The sequence below is a fragment of the Erinaceus europaeus genome, chromosome 1 (assembly GCF_950295315.1).
Source record: "Erinaceus europaeus chromosome 1, mEriEur2.1, whole genome shotgun sequence".
Lineage (NCBI taxonomy): Eukaryota > Metazoa > Chordata > Mammalia > Eulipotyphla > Erinaceidae > Erinaceus > Erinaceus europaeus.
Window position 1 is genome coordinate 79,743,051 of NC_080162.1, and position 14,120 is coordinate 79,757,170.

Sequence of the window (14,120 nt, forward strand, 5' to 3'; positions counted from 1 at the left end):
AGTTGATAAATTCGAAAATTAACCTAGTACCTTGACATTAATAAAAGTAGATTTATCGGCAGCCGGGCGACAGCACAACGGGTTAAGCGCACGTGGCGCAAAGCACAAGGACCAACAACGTAAGGAACCCAGTTCGAGCCCCCGGCTCCCCACCTGCAGGGGAGTCGCTTTGCAGGCAGTGAAGCAGGTCTGCAGGTGTCTGTCTTTCTCTCTCCCTCTCTGTCTTCCCCATCTCTCTCCATTTCTCTGTCCTATCCAACAAGGATGACAACATCAATAATTACAACAACAATAAAACAACAAGGGCAACAAAAGGAAATAAACAAATATTTAAAAAAAGTAGATTTATCTATAAATTAAAGAAAAACAAGAAATAGGTAACACAGGGATAAGGGAGACAGCATAAAGGTTATGCAAAAGCTTGTCATGCCTGAGGCTCTTAGATCCCAGGCTTAATCCCTGTATCACCATAAACCAGACTTAAGTATAAAAAAAGTAGGGGGGGCCAGGTGGTAGTGCAGTGGGTTAAGTGCACATGGCATGAAGCACAAGGACCAGCATAAGAAACCCGGTTCGAGCCCCCAGTTCCCCACCTGCTTCACAAGGGGTCGCTTCACAAGCAGTGAAGCAGGTCTGCAGGTATCTTTCTCTCCCTAACTCTGTCTTTCCTTCCATCTCTCTATCTCCCCCACTCTCTCAAATTCTCTCTGTCCTATCCAACAACGACGATAGCAAAAGCAAAAACAGTGATAAACAACAAGGGCAACCAAAGGGAAAAAAGAGCCTCCAGGAGCAGTGGGTTCATAGTGCAGGTACCAAGCCCCAGCAATAACCCTGGAGGAAAAAAAAAAAGTAGGTGTTTTTATCCTTAATGCAACTTAAATCCCCAGATGTTCAGGGTAGTGCTGATTTCCCCAAACATTTTGCTAAAGTGTTTTGGTGAGAGATGGTTTTACTCATTTTTTTTTTTTTTTTTGCTTCCAGGATTATTGCTGGAGCTCTGTGCCTGCACTAGGAATTCACTGTTGCTGGTGGCCATTTTTTCCATTTTTATTTTATTTTATTTTTCCTCCAGGATAATTGCTGGGGCTTGGTGCCTGCATTATGAATCCACTGATCCTGGAGGCTATTTTTTCCCTTTTGTTGCCCTTGTTGTTTGCTGTTTGTTGTTATTATTATTATTATTGTTTTATTGCTGTCATTGTTTGATAGGACAGAGAGAAATAAAGAGAGGAGGGGAAGATAGAGAGGGGGAAGAGAAAGACAGACACCTGCAGACCTGCTTCACTGCCTGTGAAGCTATCCCCCTGTAGGTGGGGAGCTGGGGGCTCAAACTGGGATCATTAGGCCGGCCCTTGAGCATCGCACCATGTGCACTTAACCCGCAGCGCTACCACCTAGCCCCACCATTTTTTCCATTTTTGTTGTTGCTGCTGTTGTTGGATAGGACAGAGAGAAATGGAGAGAGGAGGGGAAGACAGAGAGAGGGAGAGAAAGATAGACACCTGCAGACCTGCTTCACTGCTTGTGAAGCGACCCCCCTGCAGGTGGGGAGCCAGGGGATGGGAGCAGGACCCTTGTGTCAGTTCCTGCGCTTCGAACTATGTAAACTTAACTTGGTGCGCTACCACCAGACCCTGGAGGTGGCTGGGTGAAGAGAAAGGGTGTTTGTTTCCTTATCGTTATCAGGGAGTGACTTCCAAGAGCTCACAGGCCAGTTCTAAGGAACAGAGCTCATGCTGTAGAGGATGGAACACCCTGGTATCTGTGCCAGGCGACTGCCATCTGGTTTATGGTTCTGTGTCCTCAGCACGTAGGTAATAGTACCTGTTTGCTGCTGCCTCTCACTGGGAAATTCACAATTCATGGGACAGGAGTGCTGTAAAAACACAATGGACCCATTACTAAGAAATGACTCTTGGTAGGGCAGGGGTAGATAGCATAATGGTTATGCAAACAGACTCCCAGGTTCAATCCCCTGCACCACCAAAAGCCAGAGATGAGCGGTGCTCTGGTTAAAAAATAATAATAATAATTAAAAAAAGAAAGAAAAAAAAAGAAGAAATGGCTCTTGGCAGTCACTTCTTGCTCAGACTCTGGGTTCCTGAGGCCTGAGCAGTGTGAGATGGTGCAACTGATAAGTTCACAGTGAAGTGCCCCTTCAGGTCAGGCATTAAATTGCCCTGCTGCTCCCCAACCTACCCTTTCCCCCTTGGTAGATGCTACTGGCTCAATGCTTAAAGGTCCAGGTTTGGACCTGGAGCCCCCAGGCAAAGCACACATTCTGAGACAAGGGCATGGACTCCACAGCTGGGAGAGGGTGAGAAGCCTAGCACAGAATGGGTGCTCAGTAGATGGTAGCTTCCTTTCCTTTCAACATGACAAAGTCACCACAACTGCCAGGTGCCCGCACCCCAGAGGCTTCTTCCTGTTATATGTAGGTGGAGCTGGGAGGCTGAACCCAATGGAGGTGGGAGGGCTACACTCACGTTGTAAGCCCTGTAGCTGTCTGACCAGGAGGTTTTTTTTTTTTTGTACCAGAATACTGATCAGCTCTGGCTTAAGGTGGTGCTAGTGGTTGAACTTGGGACTTTGGAGGCTCAGGCATGACAGTCTGTTTGCATAACCATTATGCTATCTAACCCCACCTCCAGGAGTTCTTCTTAGGATGAAATGATGGTTTTGGTCAAAATTTTTATTAGTAAGACAGAACAAGAGCACCATTCTGGAATATGTGGTGCCAGGGATCAAATCCAGGACTTCACCCCTGTAAGTTCTTTGCTCCATGGCTAAGCCATTTCCTAAGCTACAGGGCACAACTTTTACTTTTTATTCATTATTTGCAAACAGCATTATCACCAGGGCTCAATGGCTGTATGACAGTATTACTGGTCCTGGTGACCATTTCTCTCTCTCCACCACTCCTTTCTCTTAGACAGGGATAGGGAGAAAAAAGAGACACCTGCAGCACTGATCCACTACCTGTGAAGCTTTCCCCCTTCTGATGGAAACCAGGGTCCCTCATGCAGGATAACACGTATGCTTTATCAGATGTGCCACCTACCAGCCCCAAGGCAAAACTTTCAGAAAAAAACTAATCATTAACTCCACACATATTTGAGCAATTTATTTTGGGATAGGTACTTTTTGGATAGTGGGCAGAAAGAAAAGGTAGAAGGTAGACGAAATTACTATACTGCCTGCAACTGTTTTGGGATCATGACATTTGTTCCTTTGAGAGGCTGACATTTTGAATTCCATTTAGATGCAGTGACCAGGGCTGGAGAAGGAAACCTCATTCTCTCTCTCACTTAGCTGGTTAGTGCCAAGGCTGGGTCTCCACATCTTCTGTGTTTTTGTGGTGCTGGAGATACTTTTTCAGTCGAGAATACATTTAGATTAAGCTAAAGGACCACCCAGCTCAACCCCAGTTGAGACGTATCATCTTTTGAGAGGAACTACAGACTGTAGAGCTGAGTATCTCCAGAAATTATAAAGCAGCCTCCTCTTACTGACAGTGCTTGGAAGGCTGTGACTTGGAGAGGGCCCCAAAATCACACAGCAGGTCGGGAACTAAGATGGGACCAAACAGGCATGAAGATGATCTGGAGGAAAGAGTGTTGATCTTCTGGGGTGGTCCACAGTGGGCAAGGTAGGTCCCAGTGCCTTCAGAGACTCTCAGAAACCACCCCTCACATAACCTCAACAAGAGCTACCTCTCCCCTTGGAGCTCTTGTTTTCCAACCGTAAAGCCCACTCTGAGGGGACCATGTTTTCTCCGTCCCAAGGTTGTGGGAAAACAAAAGCAAGCATACTTACAGTTTCCTGACATCAGAGGAGGCCTGGGGCAAAGATTCTGTGAAGGTGCATGCTCTGGCCAGAGAGGTTAGGGCTGTGGAGGGGTCTTCTAGGAGTCTGCTACCAGAAGCTTCTTGGTCTGTGAGAATCTCTAGGGAGAGGTTCTCCGTAGTGCTTTGGGCAGCTCTGCATCTGCCTGTGCTCAGCAGTTTGTGTAAGCGGGAGAGGGCAGGAGCCCCATGCTCCTTAGCCAGTCTACTGGACCGTCCTACTAAGGTCTGAAGAACCAGGACTCTGAGCTCTGTCACAGGGTCCTTGGGGCTCCGGCTCACATCTGTAGGCTCTGTGGTTCTCACAACCACCCGCTTCCTCTGACAGCATCACAGAACATCGAGGAGCCACCTTCCCCAAGTTCCTGTTTCTCGGGGGAGAAGAGGCTGCCTCATCATGACCCTGGAGGGAGAGGTTTTTCTCTGGCTTTCCCAGCCTGAGGAAAACAGAAAACACCTAAGTGGAGCAGTAGATGTCCTACTCGCCTCCTGATACTCATCATTTGTGGGTCTTGTCAGTCTGATTCTGGGCTCCTTCTATGTCTGAATTCAAGCCACCAGAGGCCGTCAGGAACCTGAATTTTAAAAATTTATTTTAGGTACAAAATGTTTTAAATGTATATGCATGACTGTTCATTATAGACCTGAAAAAGGGGGTGGCCTAAGATAATCACAAAAAAAATTCTTCAGTTAACTGTAACTATAATATATCTATATCAAAATATGCAAGAAATAAAAATGGGACTCTTTTGTTAAAAAAATTTATTTTAGGGCTGGGAAGATAGCATAATGGTCATACAAAAGGCTTTCATGCCTAAAGCTCCAAGCTCCCAGGAGCAATTCTCAGTACTACCAGAAGCCAAAGCTGAGCAGTGTTCTGGTGTGCCCCCTTCCCCATCCCTCTAGACCAGAGCACTGCTCAGCTCTGGTTTATGGTGGTGTAGGGGATTGAACCTGGGACTTTGGAGCCTCAGTTATCAGTCTCTTCACATTACGCTAACTACTCCTGCCCAAGACATATTTTTATTTTTTATTTATTTTTTTAGGGGGGACAAAGTATGGAAGGACCCATGTCTGAGTTTCAGTACTACTAGCTGAGCCACTTATCTAGGTGCAAAGAATTAAAAAAAATTTTTTTTTACATTTATTTATTTACTTACTTTCCCTTTTGTTGCCCTTGTTTTTTATTGTTGTTATTGATGTCATCATTGTTAGATAGGACAGAGAGAAATGGAGAGAGGAGGGGAAGACAGAGAGGGAGAAAGATAGACACCTGCAGACCTGCTTCACCACCTGTGAAGATACTCCCCTGCAGGTGGGGAGCTGGAGGCTCAAACCGGGATCCTTACACTGGTCCTTGCGATTAGCGCCACATGCGGCTTAAACCGCTGTGCTACCGCCTGACTCCCACCAAATCTGGGATTTTCTATATGGTAAAGTGTACACGCAGGACCTGCTAAGCCATCCACTAGCTCTTCTGGTCTTTTTTTAAAAAAAATTTTGTTTTTGGTGGTCCAGGAGGTGGCACAGTGGGTAAAACATTGGACTCTTAAGCATGAGGTCCCGAGTTCAATCCCTAGCAGCACATGTACCAGAGTGATGTCTGGCCCTTTCTCTCCTCCTATCTTTCTCATTAAGAAATAAATACGGAGTCGGGAGGTAGTGCAGCGGGTTAAGCGCATGTGGTGCAAAGCACAAGGACCGGTGTAAGGATCCCGGTCCCCGGCTCCCCACCTGCATCAGAGTCACTTCACAGGCGGTGAAGCAGGTCTGCAGGTGTCTATCTTACTCTCCCTCTGTCTTCCCCTCCTCTCTCCATTTCTCTCTGTCCTATCCAACAACGACATCAATAACAACAATAAAACAGTAAGGCCAACAAAAGGGAATAAACAAATAAATATTAAATAAATAAAATCTTTATAAAAATTTTTTTGTTTCTGGGGTTGGGTGGTGGCACACCTGATTGAGTGCACATTATGATGCACAAGGATCTGGGATCGAGCCCCTGGTCCCCACCTGTAGGGGAAAAGCAGGGCTGCAGGTATTTCTCTGTCTCACTCCTTCTCAATCACCCCATACCCTCTCAAATTCTGGCTGTCTCTATGCAATACATATACCTTTTTTTTTAATTTAAATTTTTTGGGGCTGAGTGGTAGTGCACTGGGTTAAGTGCACATAACAGGAACCAGTGCAAGGATCCCGGTTCAAGTTCCTGGCTCCCCACCTGCAGGGGGTTGCTTCACAAGCGGTGAAGTAGGTCTGCAGGTATCTTTTTCTTTCTCTCCCCCACCTCTCTTGATTTCTCTTCCTATCCAACAATAACAGCAGCAACAGCAATAGCAACATTGGAAAAAAAGATGACCACTAGGAGCAGTGGAAGCACTGAGCCTCAGCGGTAACTCTGGAGGCAAAAAATAAATTATATATATATATATATGTATTTACCAAAGCACTGCTCAGCTCTGGTTTATGGTAGTGTAGGGGGACTGAACCTGGGATTTTGGAGCCTTAGACATGAGAGTCTATTTGCATAACCATTATGCTGTCTCCCCAACTCAAATTTTTCTTTTAAATATTTTATGTATTTGTTAATGTCAGAGAGAAACTGAAAAGAGATACCTGCAGCAATACTTTCACTAATCATGAAGTTCTCCTCCTGCAAGTGGGGGTTGGGGGCTTGAACTCAGGTCCCTGAGCATGGTAATATGCACTCAATCAGTGCACCGCCACCCAGTTCTCCAGATATACATATCACTTGTGTGGTAATTTGTAAACTAGTCACTTCTGGGCCTTTTTTTCTCAACCATAAAATGAAACTAGCTTGTGTCCTACTAGGGTAATAGAAAACGTGCAGGTGGTGTCTTAGGGCTATCACTATAGGTGTTCAATAAAAGGCTGAAAAGAAAATGAAAACGGGCCAGGAAGTGGCACATCTGGTTAAGTGCACACATTTCAGTGCACAAGGACCAGGGTTCAAGTCCCCAGTCCCCACTTGCAGGGGGAAAGTTTCACTAATGGTAAAGCAGGTCAGCAGGTGTCTACTTCCTCCCCTCTTCCTCTCCCCCTTCTAAATTTGTCTCTATCCAAATAAAGTATAAAGAAAAAATGGCCACCAGGAGCTATGGATCTGTAGTCCTAGTGCTGAGCCCCAATAACTCTGATGCCAATAAAAAAGAACAAAACCAGAGGAACACTTTGATTTTGGAAGAACTTGTTTTTTTTTCTTTTAAAAAATATTTTATGGGAGTCGGGCAGTAGCTCAGTGGTTTAAGTGCAGGTGGCGCAAAGGAGTAAGGATCCTGGTTCGAGGCCCTGGCTCCCCACCTGCAGGGGAGTCGCTTCACAAGCAGTGAAGCAGGTCTGCAGGTGTCTATCTTTCTCTCCCCTCTCTGTCTTCCCCTCCTCTCTCCCATTTCTCTCTGGCCTATCCAACAACGACGACATCAATAACAACAATAACTACAACAATAAAACAAGGACAACAAAAAGGGAATAAATAAAAAATTTTATTGGGTGGAGAGTAGATAGCATAATAGTTATGCAAATGGACTCCTATGCCTGAGGCTCTAAAGTTCCAGGTTCAACCCCTCACACCATCATAGGCCACAGCTGAACAGTGCTCTGGTAACAAAGTAAGGGACCACTTATGCTTGAATCTAGGTATGTGTTCATTGAAAAATATGTGCTTTACAAATGAGCCACCACTCACAAGGACTTTTTCAAGTTAGGTAGTATTGGTTAATTCCTTGCACTCTAACCAGTGGCTCCACCTCTGTGTAATAAAAATGCCCACCCTGCAGAATGTTCTGAGAACTAAGCAGCAACAGCCAGATGAGAGCTTAACAGTTATCTTGTGTAGTGTACCTGGCCACTTCCTAGCTGCTCACAAAGCAGGCACCCATGATTTGGGTCTTTTTGACTAATCAGGAAGAAATGAATAAAAATGAATAATGAGTGAAGTTAGGGGTAGTCAGTTGTGGCCTGACTCCTGCACAAGGCATCGTGGGAAGGCAGGCAACTCTCATTCTGAATGTTGTCACGGTTTGTGCAAGGTGCACTTTACTTTTTCTTTTTGCCACCAGGGCTTCACAGCTGCATGATTCCACTGCTCCTGGTAGGCTTTTAATTTAATAAAATTTTTTTTCTTATTATATTTATTAGATAGAGACAGCCAGAAATTGAGAGAGGAGTGGAGAGGGAGAGAGACAGAGGGACACCCATAACTCTGCTTCACTACTAGCAAAACTTTCCCCCAGGTCCTTGCACATTGTGACAAGAGCACTCAACAAGATGCACCGTCACCTGGCCCCACTCTTTATTTACTTTCTTTTTCCTCTAGATAAAGGGTAAGAGACAGGGAGAGAGAAGAAACACCACAGCACTGCTTTACCACTTATGAAACTTTTCCTTTACATCATGTTTCCAGTGTGGTTGGTGGCCAGGGGCTTGTGCCTAGGTCACGAACCTTGAACATGAAAGTGTGCACTGTTAAAAACATGGCCTGTCCCTTTCTGGCATTCAAGATGTCAAAGTGAGGATGTAGTTGGTCCTCTGGGCCAAATTCCGGATTTCCTTTAGGACTTCCAGTAAGGGCTGTATTAACTGTGCTGACAACGCAGGAGCCCAAAATCAGTCTATCATGTCTGTGAAGGGGATCAAGGGATGACTGAACAGACTTCCTGCTGCTTGTGTGAGTAACATGGTTTTGGTCAAAGTCAAAAAAGGCAAGCTCAGAACGAAGGTACATCCAGTGGTGGTAATTCAACAACAAAAAGTCATACCGGAGAAAAGATGGTTTATTTCTCTGTTTTGAAGACAATGCTGGGTCATGGTAAATAATAAAGGGGAGATGAAAGGTTCTGCCATTATAGGACCAGCTGCAAAGAACCGTGCAGACTTATAGCTCAGGATTGCATTCAGTGCTACCAGTACTGCATGATTCTTTGATAAAAAATACAAATACATTTGCTCCCCAAAAACACAACATGAACCTCTTCAAGATCCAGAATTATTGGTCCATAGTGTCAGAGCCCAGTCTGGTGACCTGCATCTGTCCATGTACATTTGTTTCATCTGCTCTACCATAACGGTCAGGGTCTGTGTTTTCCAGACATGGCAACATGCACTAATGATTCATTCTGGGGCATTCAAAAATGATGGTGGCCTCCTGAAATTACTCTTGGAGGATGCAAAGTTTTATTTGGAGAAACACAAGCTAGTCTGTTGAAGAAGCCCCAAAAAGTGGTTGTAGTTTACTTAAGGGTAGGGGCACAATAAATTGCACAGATGGCAGAACTGAGGTGTGGAACACCTTTCCAGGACTATAGCTTCTCCTTCATCACAAACCTCACTATAGGGCTTCTCATGATTATTGATTTGAGGGAAATATAGATGTTGTCAGAGGGGTCTGGGGCTTAATCCTGGCTGGACTGACTAGTACAACCATGGGCAAATTATTTATTTTCAATATTTTATTTATTACATATGAGAGTTCCACAGGAGACAAGAAAGGGAAAGACAAGCAAGAACACCACTCGTGCACATGCGGCACCAGGGATCAAACAGGAAACCTCAGGCATGCAAGTCTGATACTCTACCAAGTGAGCTATTTCCCTAGCCATTGGGCTATTTATCCTGAGTCTTCAGTTCCTCACAGGATGAGATAATGAGCAGTATGTGAAAATGCTTAGCAGAACCCACATACTATAATTTGAATATTCACCCTTGAGCCCCAGTGAGTGGTTTGAGAGAAATAACACCAGCAGCAACCAGGTAACAATGAGACATATACAGCTTTATTTAGTAATCTGTAAAAAGTTGTACTCTGGCGGAGTGACACATTCCCTGTCTTAGCAGAAAGCAAATACTATGTCTGACAAGCCCCTTCCCACGGTTCAGAACTGTAACCCTGAGCTTGCATCTTGGTGCCCTGAAGAGTGGATTCTTGCTGTGTGGCAGGTGGTTTCACCATGCTTGCCTCTGACCCCTTTACAAAGCAGTAGACAGTATCACAATTTTGCCTGAACAGGCTGCCCTTACAGACAGCTGCTTTTTCTCCTACTAAAACAAGAGTTCATGGACTTAAGAATCTTTCTGAGAAGTTGATTCTATGTAATTTTATTTAGCTTCTATTAAGTCTTCTGAAATTAAGGCATTACTTATTAAACACAACATCGAGTTAATTTTTTTTTCTTTTCCATAATCATTGCCTCACCATCTATGTAATTTTCAGATTACCTCTTTCCCCATTTAGAGAATGGAAAAATGAAGACACTGTCCACCACAGGCCTGAAAAGCACTTCTTGCTGATGTCTGAGAAGCAGTAACAGATACTGAAGGGGTAGCAATCTTGCTCTGGCACACTGGTAGTCTGGCATTTTCTTTTCCGCCTTCCTATGTGAAGAGCTCAGAAATGAAACCACACTCACCCCTTGGAAAAATTCCACACTGTATCAGAACCTCATCATCTGTGTGCTTCAAATACGTCTCCTCCTTCTATTTATAGGGTATAGGAATTCATCTAGACAGGAGGAGGTGGCGGGCCACCCTGCCTGCCTCTCTCTATTACAGGTACTTTTCTATCGGTCATGATCAGTCATTAGTCCACATAGTAATTATTGTCTACATTCTTCAGAGCTGCTCTTTCTTAAACTTAGTCTGCAAATTTTATCGACCAGTTTGAGACCAAAAGAGAATGCAATAACCTATCCAATCAAGAAACAGGTTTTGCATGTTTTCCCTAAAAACATCATTAAAAAATGAAAAAAGTCCCTTTTTTGCAGAAGCTCTACAAGAAAGCATGTCTAAAATTAAAGAACTATGCACACACAAACAGACACACGTGCTCACACACATACATGAGGGTCAAAGAATCTTATCAGATACATAGTTGGGAAAGCAAGGGAAAAGCTGGTAAGAGAAGATATGGAGATCTGATCAGCTAAAGATGCTGGAATGTTACAGTAATGGCATAGGGGTGGCTCTCAGTACATACAAAAGGGGATGTGGGCAGGCAGAGAGAATGATAAATCCAAGATACCAAGAGAGAGTCAGTGGCCATGCAGGAGTTAGAGAGCAGATGCCAGTTTGCTGGATGAAATGTTATATTATGGAGTGACTGAAGAGAGATGGACTTGTATGGTCCAAGGGAGGAGCATTTGCTTAGCAGGACACCTCCATGGTCTGGTGTCTGTCCACAATATCAGGGGACTCAGAGGATTCTTGAGTTCCATCTGACTGATTGCTGGTGATAGATCGGCTGAAGGCACTTTCTCCTGAGCCAATGCTACTCGAGGTTGAATGGGTTCGTGATCGGGCGAGCCGGGTCATGCTGGCAGACGGTACTGTAAGAAAGAACCAAAAGCACTAGAAAGTAAAGCCCTGGTGAAGTCTGGCTAATCTACAAGATTTACTAGAGGCTAGATAGTTAGCTTTTCCAACACCCCCAAGACAAGATTTAGCCATTTGCTCTTTGCATTATTTGTTCTATGTGAGTAGCTATGTGCAAGGCTGCTTTAATCTGGATCTGACTGAAATCTCAGCTGATCTAGTCTGCAGAATTAGGAGAAACTGAAGTCCAGAGTAGAGCCCCTCACGCCATTCATACAGTGACTAGGAAGGAGGCTTTGGGAACCTAAGAGGTAGCCAAAACACTGTAGTGCATGCAAGACTAAACCAAAAGACAAACCACACAAGTATAAAGTGTTTGACAAACACAGTGCAAGCCCGATACAACAAGACTACCATCCGTGTCCACAGACTACCCTTGCTAGCTGGGGAGAAGATTACTAGGAAGGTGTGAGGGCTGGTGAGCCTGGAGCTGGCCTGAGCACAGGCAGTGCAGAATAGGCTGCCTGTGAAAAAAGAGCTTTGGAGGTGGGTGTTTAACTCACACTCCTGTTCTGTCACTGCTATTACTCTAAGATCTTTTGAGCTTGGCCAGGACAGAGCATTACCTGGGCATAACCTCCCTGCCTGTCTTCCTGAGGCACCAGTCATACTCCCAATTGTCATTTCAATGCTGGGGTCAAAGATGCCATGACCTCCAGAGTTCTCTGGGCACAGGCTCCCACACTCCTACTTAGAATCAAGGCTACCCTTCAACTCCTGTGTTTGGGTTTTAACTCACGGATCAGTAAGTGGTAGTGGGATCAATTTTCAGTTGCTGCTGTGACTCTGAATTTGGGATGAGGAAACTTGGTTATTATAACAAATGTTTGTTTTTTCCTCCTGGGGTAACAGGGCTGGACCTGCAGGCTGATCCTTTTGGGGGCACAATGAGCCACGTTCTATCGGGCTCTCACTGTACAGGAAAACCGCGGACATGCTACAGGCAGCCAATGCAGCCAGGAGAGCGTGGCTGGGAGGCAGGGGCAGGGCTGGCAGAGAGGGAGGTACCTGACTCGGTGCTCAGGTGACTGAGCTGCACATACGGGACTGGAAGCAGGACGGACACAGGAAAAGGCAGGTTAGTGACTCGAGAATGCCAAGTGGCAGCCTCGGTTGCCCAGTAGACACTGACAGAATACTCTCAGCCAGGGAAGAATAATTTTGAATATTGCATTTATTTGAGTTCAAGGTTGCTGATTTCTTTCACAGGCCTTTTATATCTTAAGTAAATGTGCACAATCTCTCACCTTACCATATCCAGGCAGTCACAGTCACTGCTGCCTGGAGAACTTTTCTAGTTTTCTCTCTCAAGAAGTTTACTTTAAGGTCCCAGAGAGGAGGTGAGGCTAATCAATAATGCTTCAATAGTATCTAAGGTGTTACTTACTTATTTTTTTTACCTCCAGGGTTATTGCTGGGGCTCAGTGTCTGCACTACAAATTCACTACTCCTGTGGCCATTTTTTTTTTTTTTTTATTTTTTGATAGGACAGAGAGAAATTGAGAGGGATGGGGAAAACAGAGGGAGAAAGATAGACACCTGCAGACCTGCTTCACTGTGAGGCGACACCCTTGCAGGTGGGGAGCCAGGGGCTCCAATTGGGGTCCTTGCGCTTCATACTGTGTGCCACCATCTAGCCCCCTCAGATGCTACTTTCAATTAGCTTAAACTTTTTAGTTTAAGCTAATTGTTTTCCCCTTCACTAGGAACAACCATGCTGTTTTGGATAAGAAATAGGCTAAGGGAGGGCTGCAGAGGGTGGTGGTAATTAGCTCAGTGGTAGAGCACATACTTTGCATACATGTAGTCCTGGGTTTGACCCTGGCATCACATAAAAAGTAAAACAGTCAAAACAAAAAGACCATCATAAAAGGCACAGAAGTACCTTGGGTGGTCCAGGATTTAGCTCAGTGTATAAAGCATTGAACTTTCCCAAGTATGAGATTCCGAGTTTGACTGTTAACACATATGTGCCAGAGTGATACATATGTGATACATATCTGGTTTTCTCCTCCTCTTTCTCTCATTGATAAATATAAAACAAAAATTACCCTGGTACTTCTCATTTTAAAAAAAGGGGCTAGGATATCAGCTGTTTCCTAGGAAAGGGATAAGAATGGTTTAGGAGAGGGACTAGGGCTTTTTCCAGTGAGCCAAAGGGATGTAAGTGTGGGTCCGGCTGGCAGTGGCTCACAGACAGGGATGACACAGCCATTCTAGACAAGACACACATGGTCTGCCTGTCAGGCACAGGCCTGTACCTAGTGGTCCAGCTGCTGCCTAAACCAGTTACTCAATGATGACAACACACAGATATCAAAGACAGAAGCAAAATCATCACACTGGGCAATGAGCTCTGTACCTAGGCAGAAGGGTGTCTTTCTTAAAACTAGAAAGGAGCAAATGTAGATACTTTATGACAAATGAAGAAGATCAGGGGGCCTCACAAAAACACCAGACCAGGACAGTGGTACATAGTACAGACACATCCTTGGACTTACTCAAAAATACTGTGCAAATTCACTGCCTGTGTGGAGTTGCCATTTCACTAGGCTGAGAGTCATGAACCAGCTGAGTTCAGAAGCAAATCATAATTTCAGATTCACAACTAGGAAAACCTAAGCTTTAGTAGAACCAGATAGTTAGGATTTGAAACCTAACTCTGTATATGAATTGTGACCTTGGGAAATGGGCTTCAATTCCATTGAGTCTCAGCTTTCTATTCTAAAAACGGGGCTAACAACAAAACTTACCTCTCAAGATTATAAATGCAGAGTGCCTGGTTTAAAAATAATTATATATGTATACATGAATGCTCTCTGAAAATTTTGGTTTCTTCTTGGCTTCAGGCTGGCTAGCACAGAGATGGTTATGTGTTGAGAA

General features: G+C 44.7%; 2 protein-coding genes across 7 annotated transcripts in view; both read right to left on the reverse strand.

The window, feature by feature from the left end:
• Positions 1-4,439, reverse strand: part of SLA2 (Src like adaptor 2) — a 40,802-nt gene extending 36,363 nt beyond the window's left edge. Inside the window, exon 1 of the mRNA XM_007518434.3 lies at positions 3,820-4,439. The gene's annotated coding sequence lies outside the window, so the exon portion shown is untranslated. The remainder of the gene's footprint in view (positions 1-3,819) is intronic.
• Positions 4,440-9,621: 5,182 nt separating this feature from the next.
• NDRG3 (NDRG family member 3) overlaps positions 9,622-14,120 on the reverse strand; it is a 107,748-nt gene continuing 103,249 nt past the window's right edge. For 4 of the 6 annotated variants that reach the window (XM_060189286.1, XM_060189299.1, XM_016186140.2 and 1 more), the window contains 2 exons: positions 12,246-12,284; positions 9,622-11,191 (listed from right to left, as the gene is read on the reverse strand). In XM_060189286.1, the coding sequence (XP_060045269.1) occupies positions 11,010-11,191; positions 12,246-12,284 (221 nt within the window). In that variant the 3' untranslated portion in view covers positions 9,622-11,009. The remainder of the gene's footprint in view (positions 11,192-12,245; positions 12,285-14,120) is intronic. The other 2 variants (XM_060189301.1, XM_016186141.2) reach the window with 1 other exon arrangement.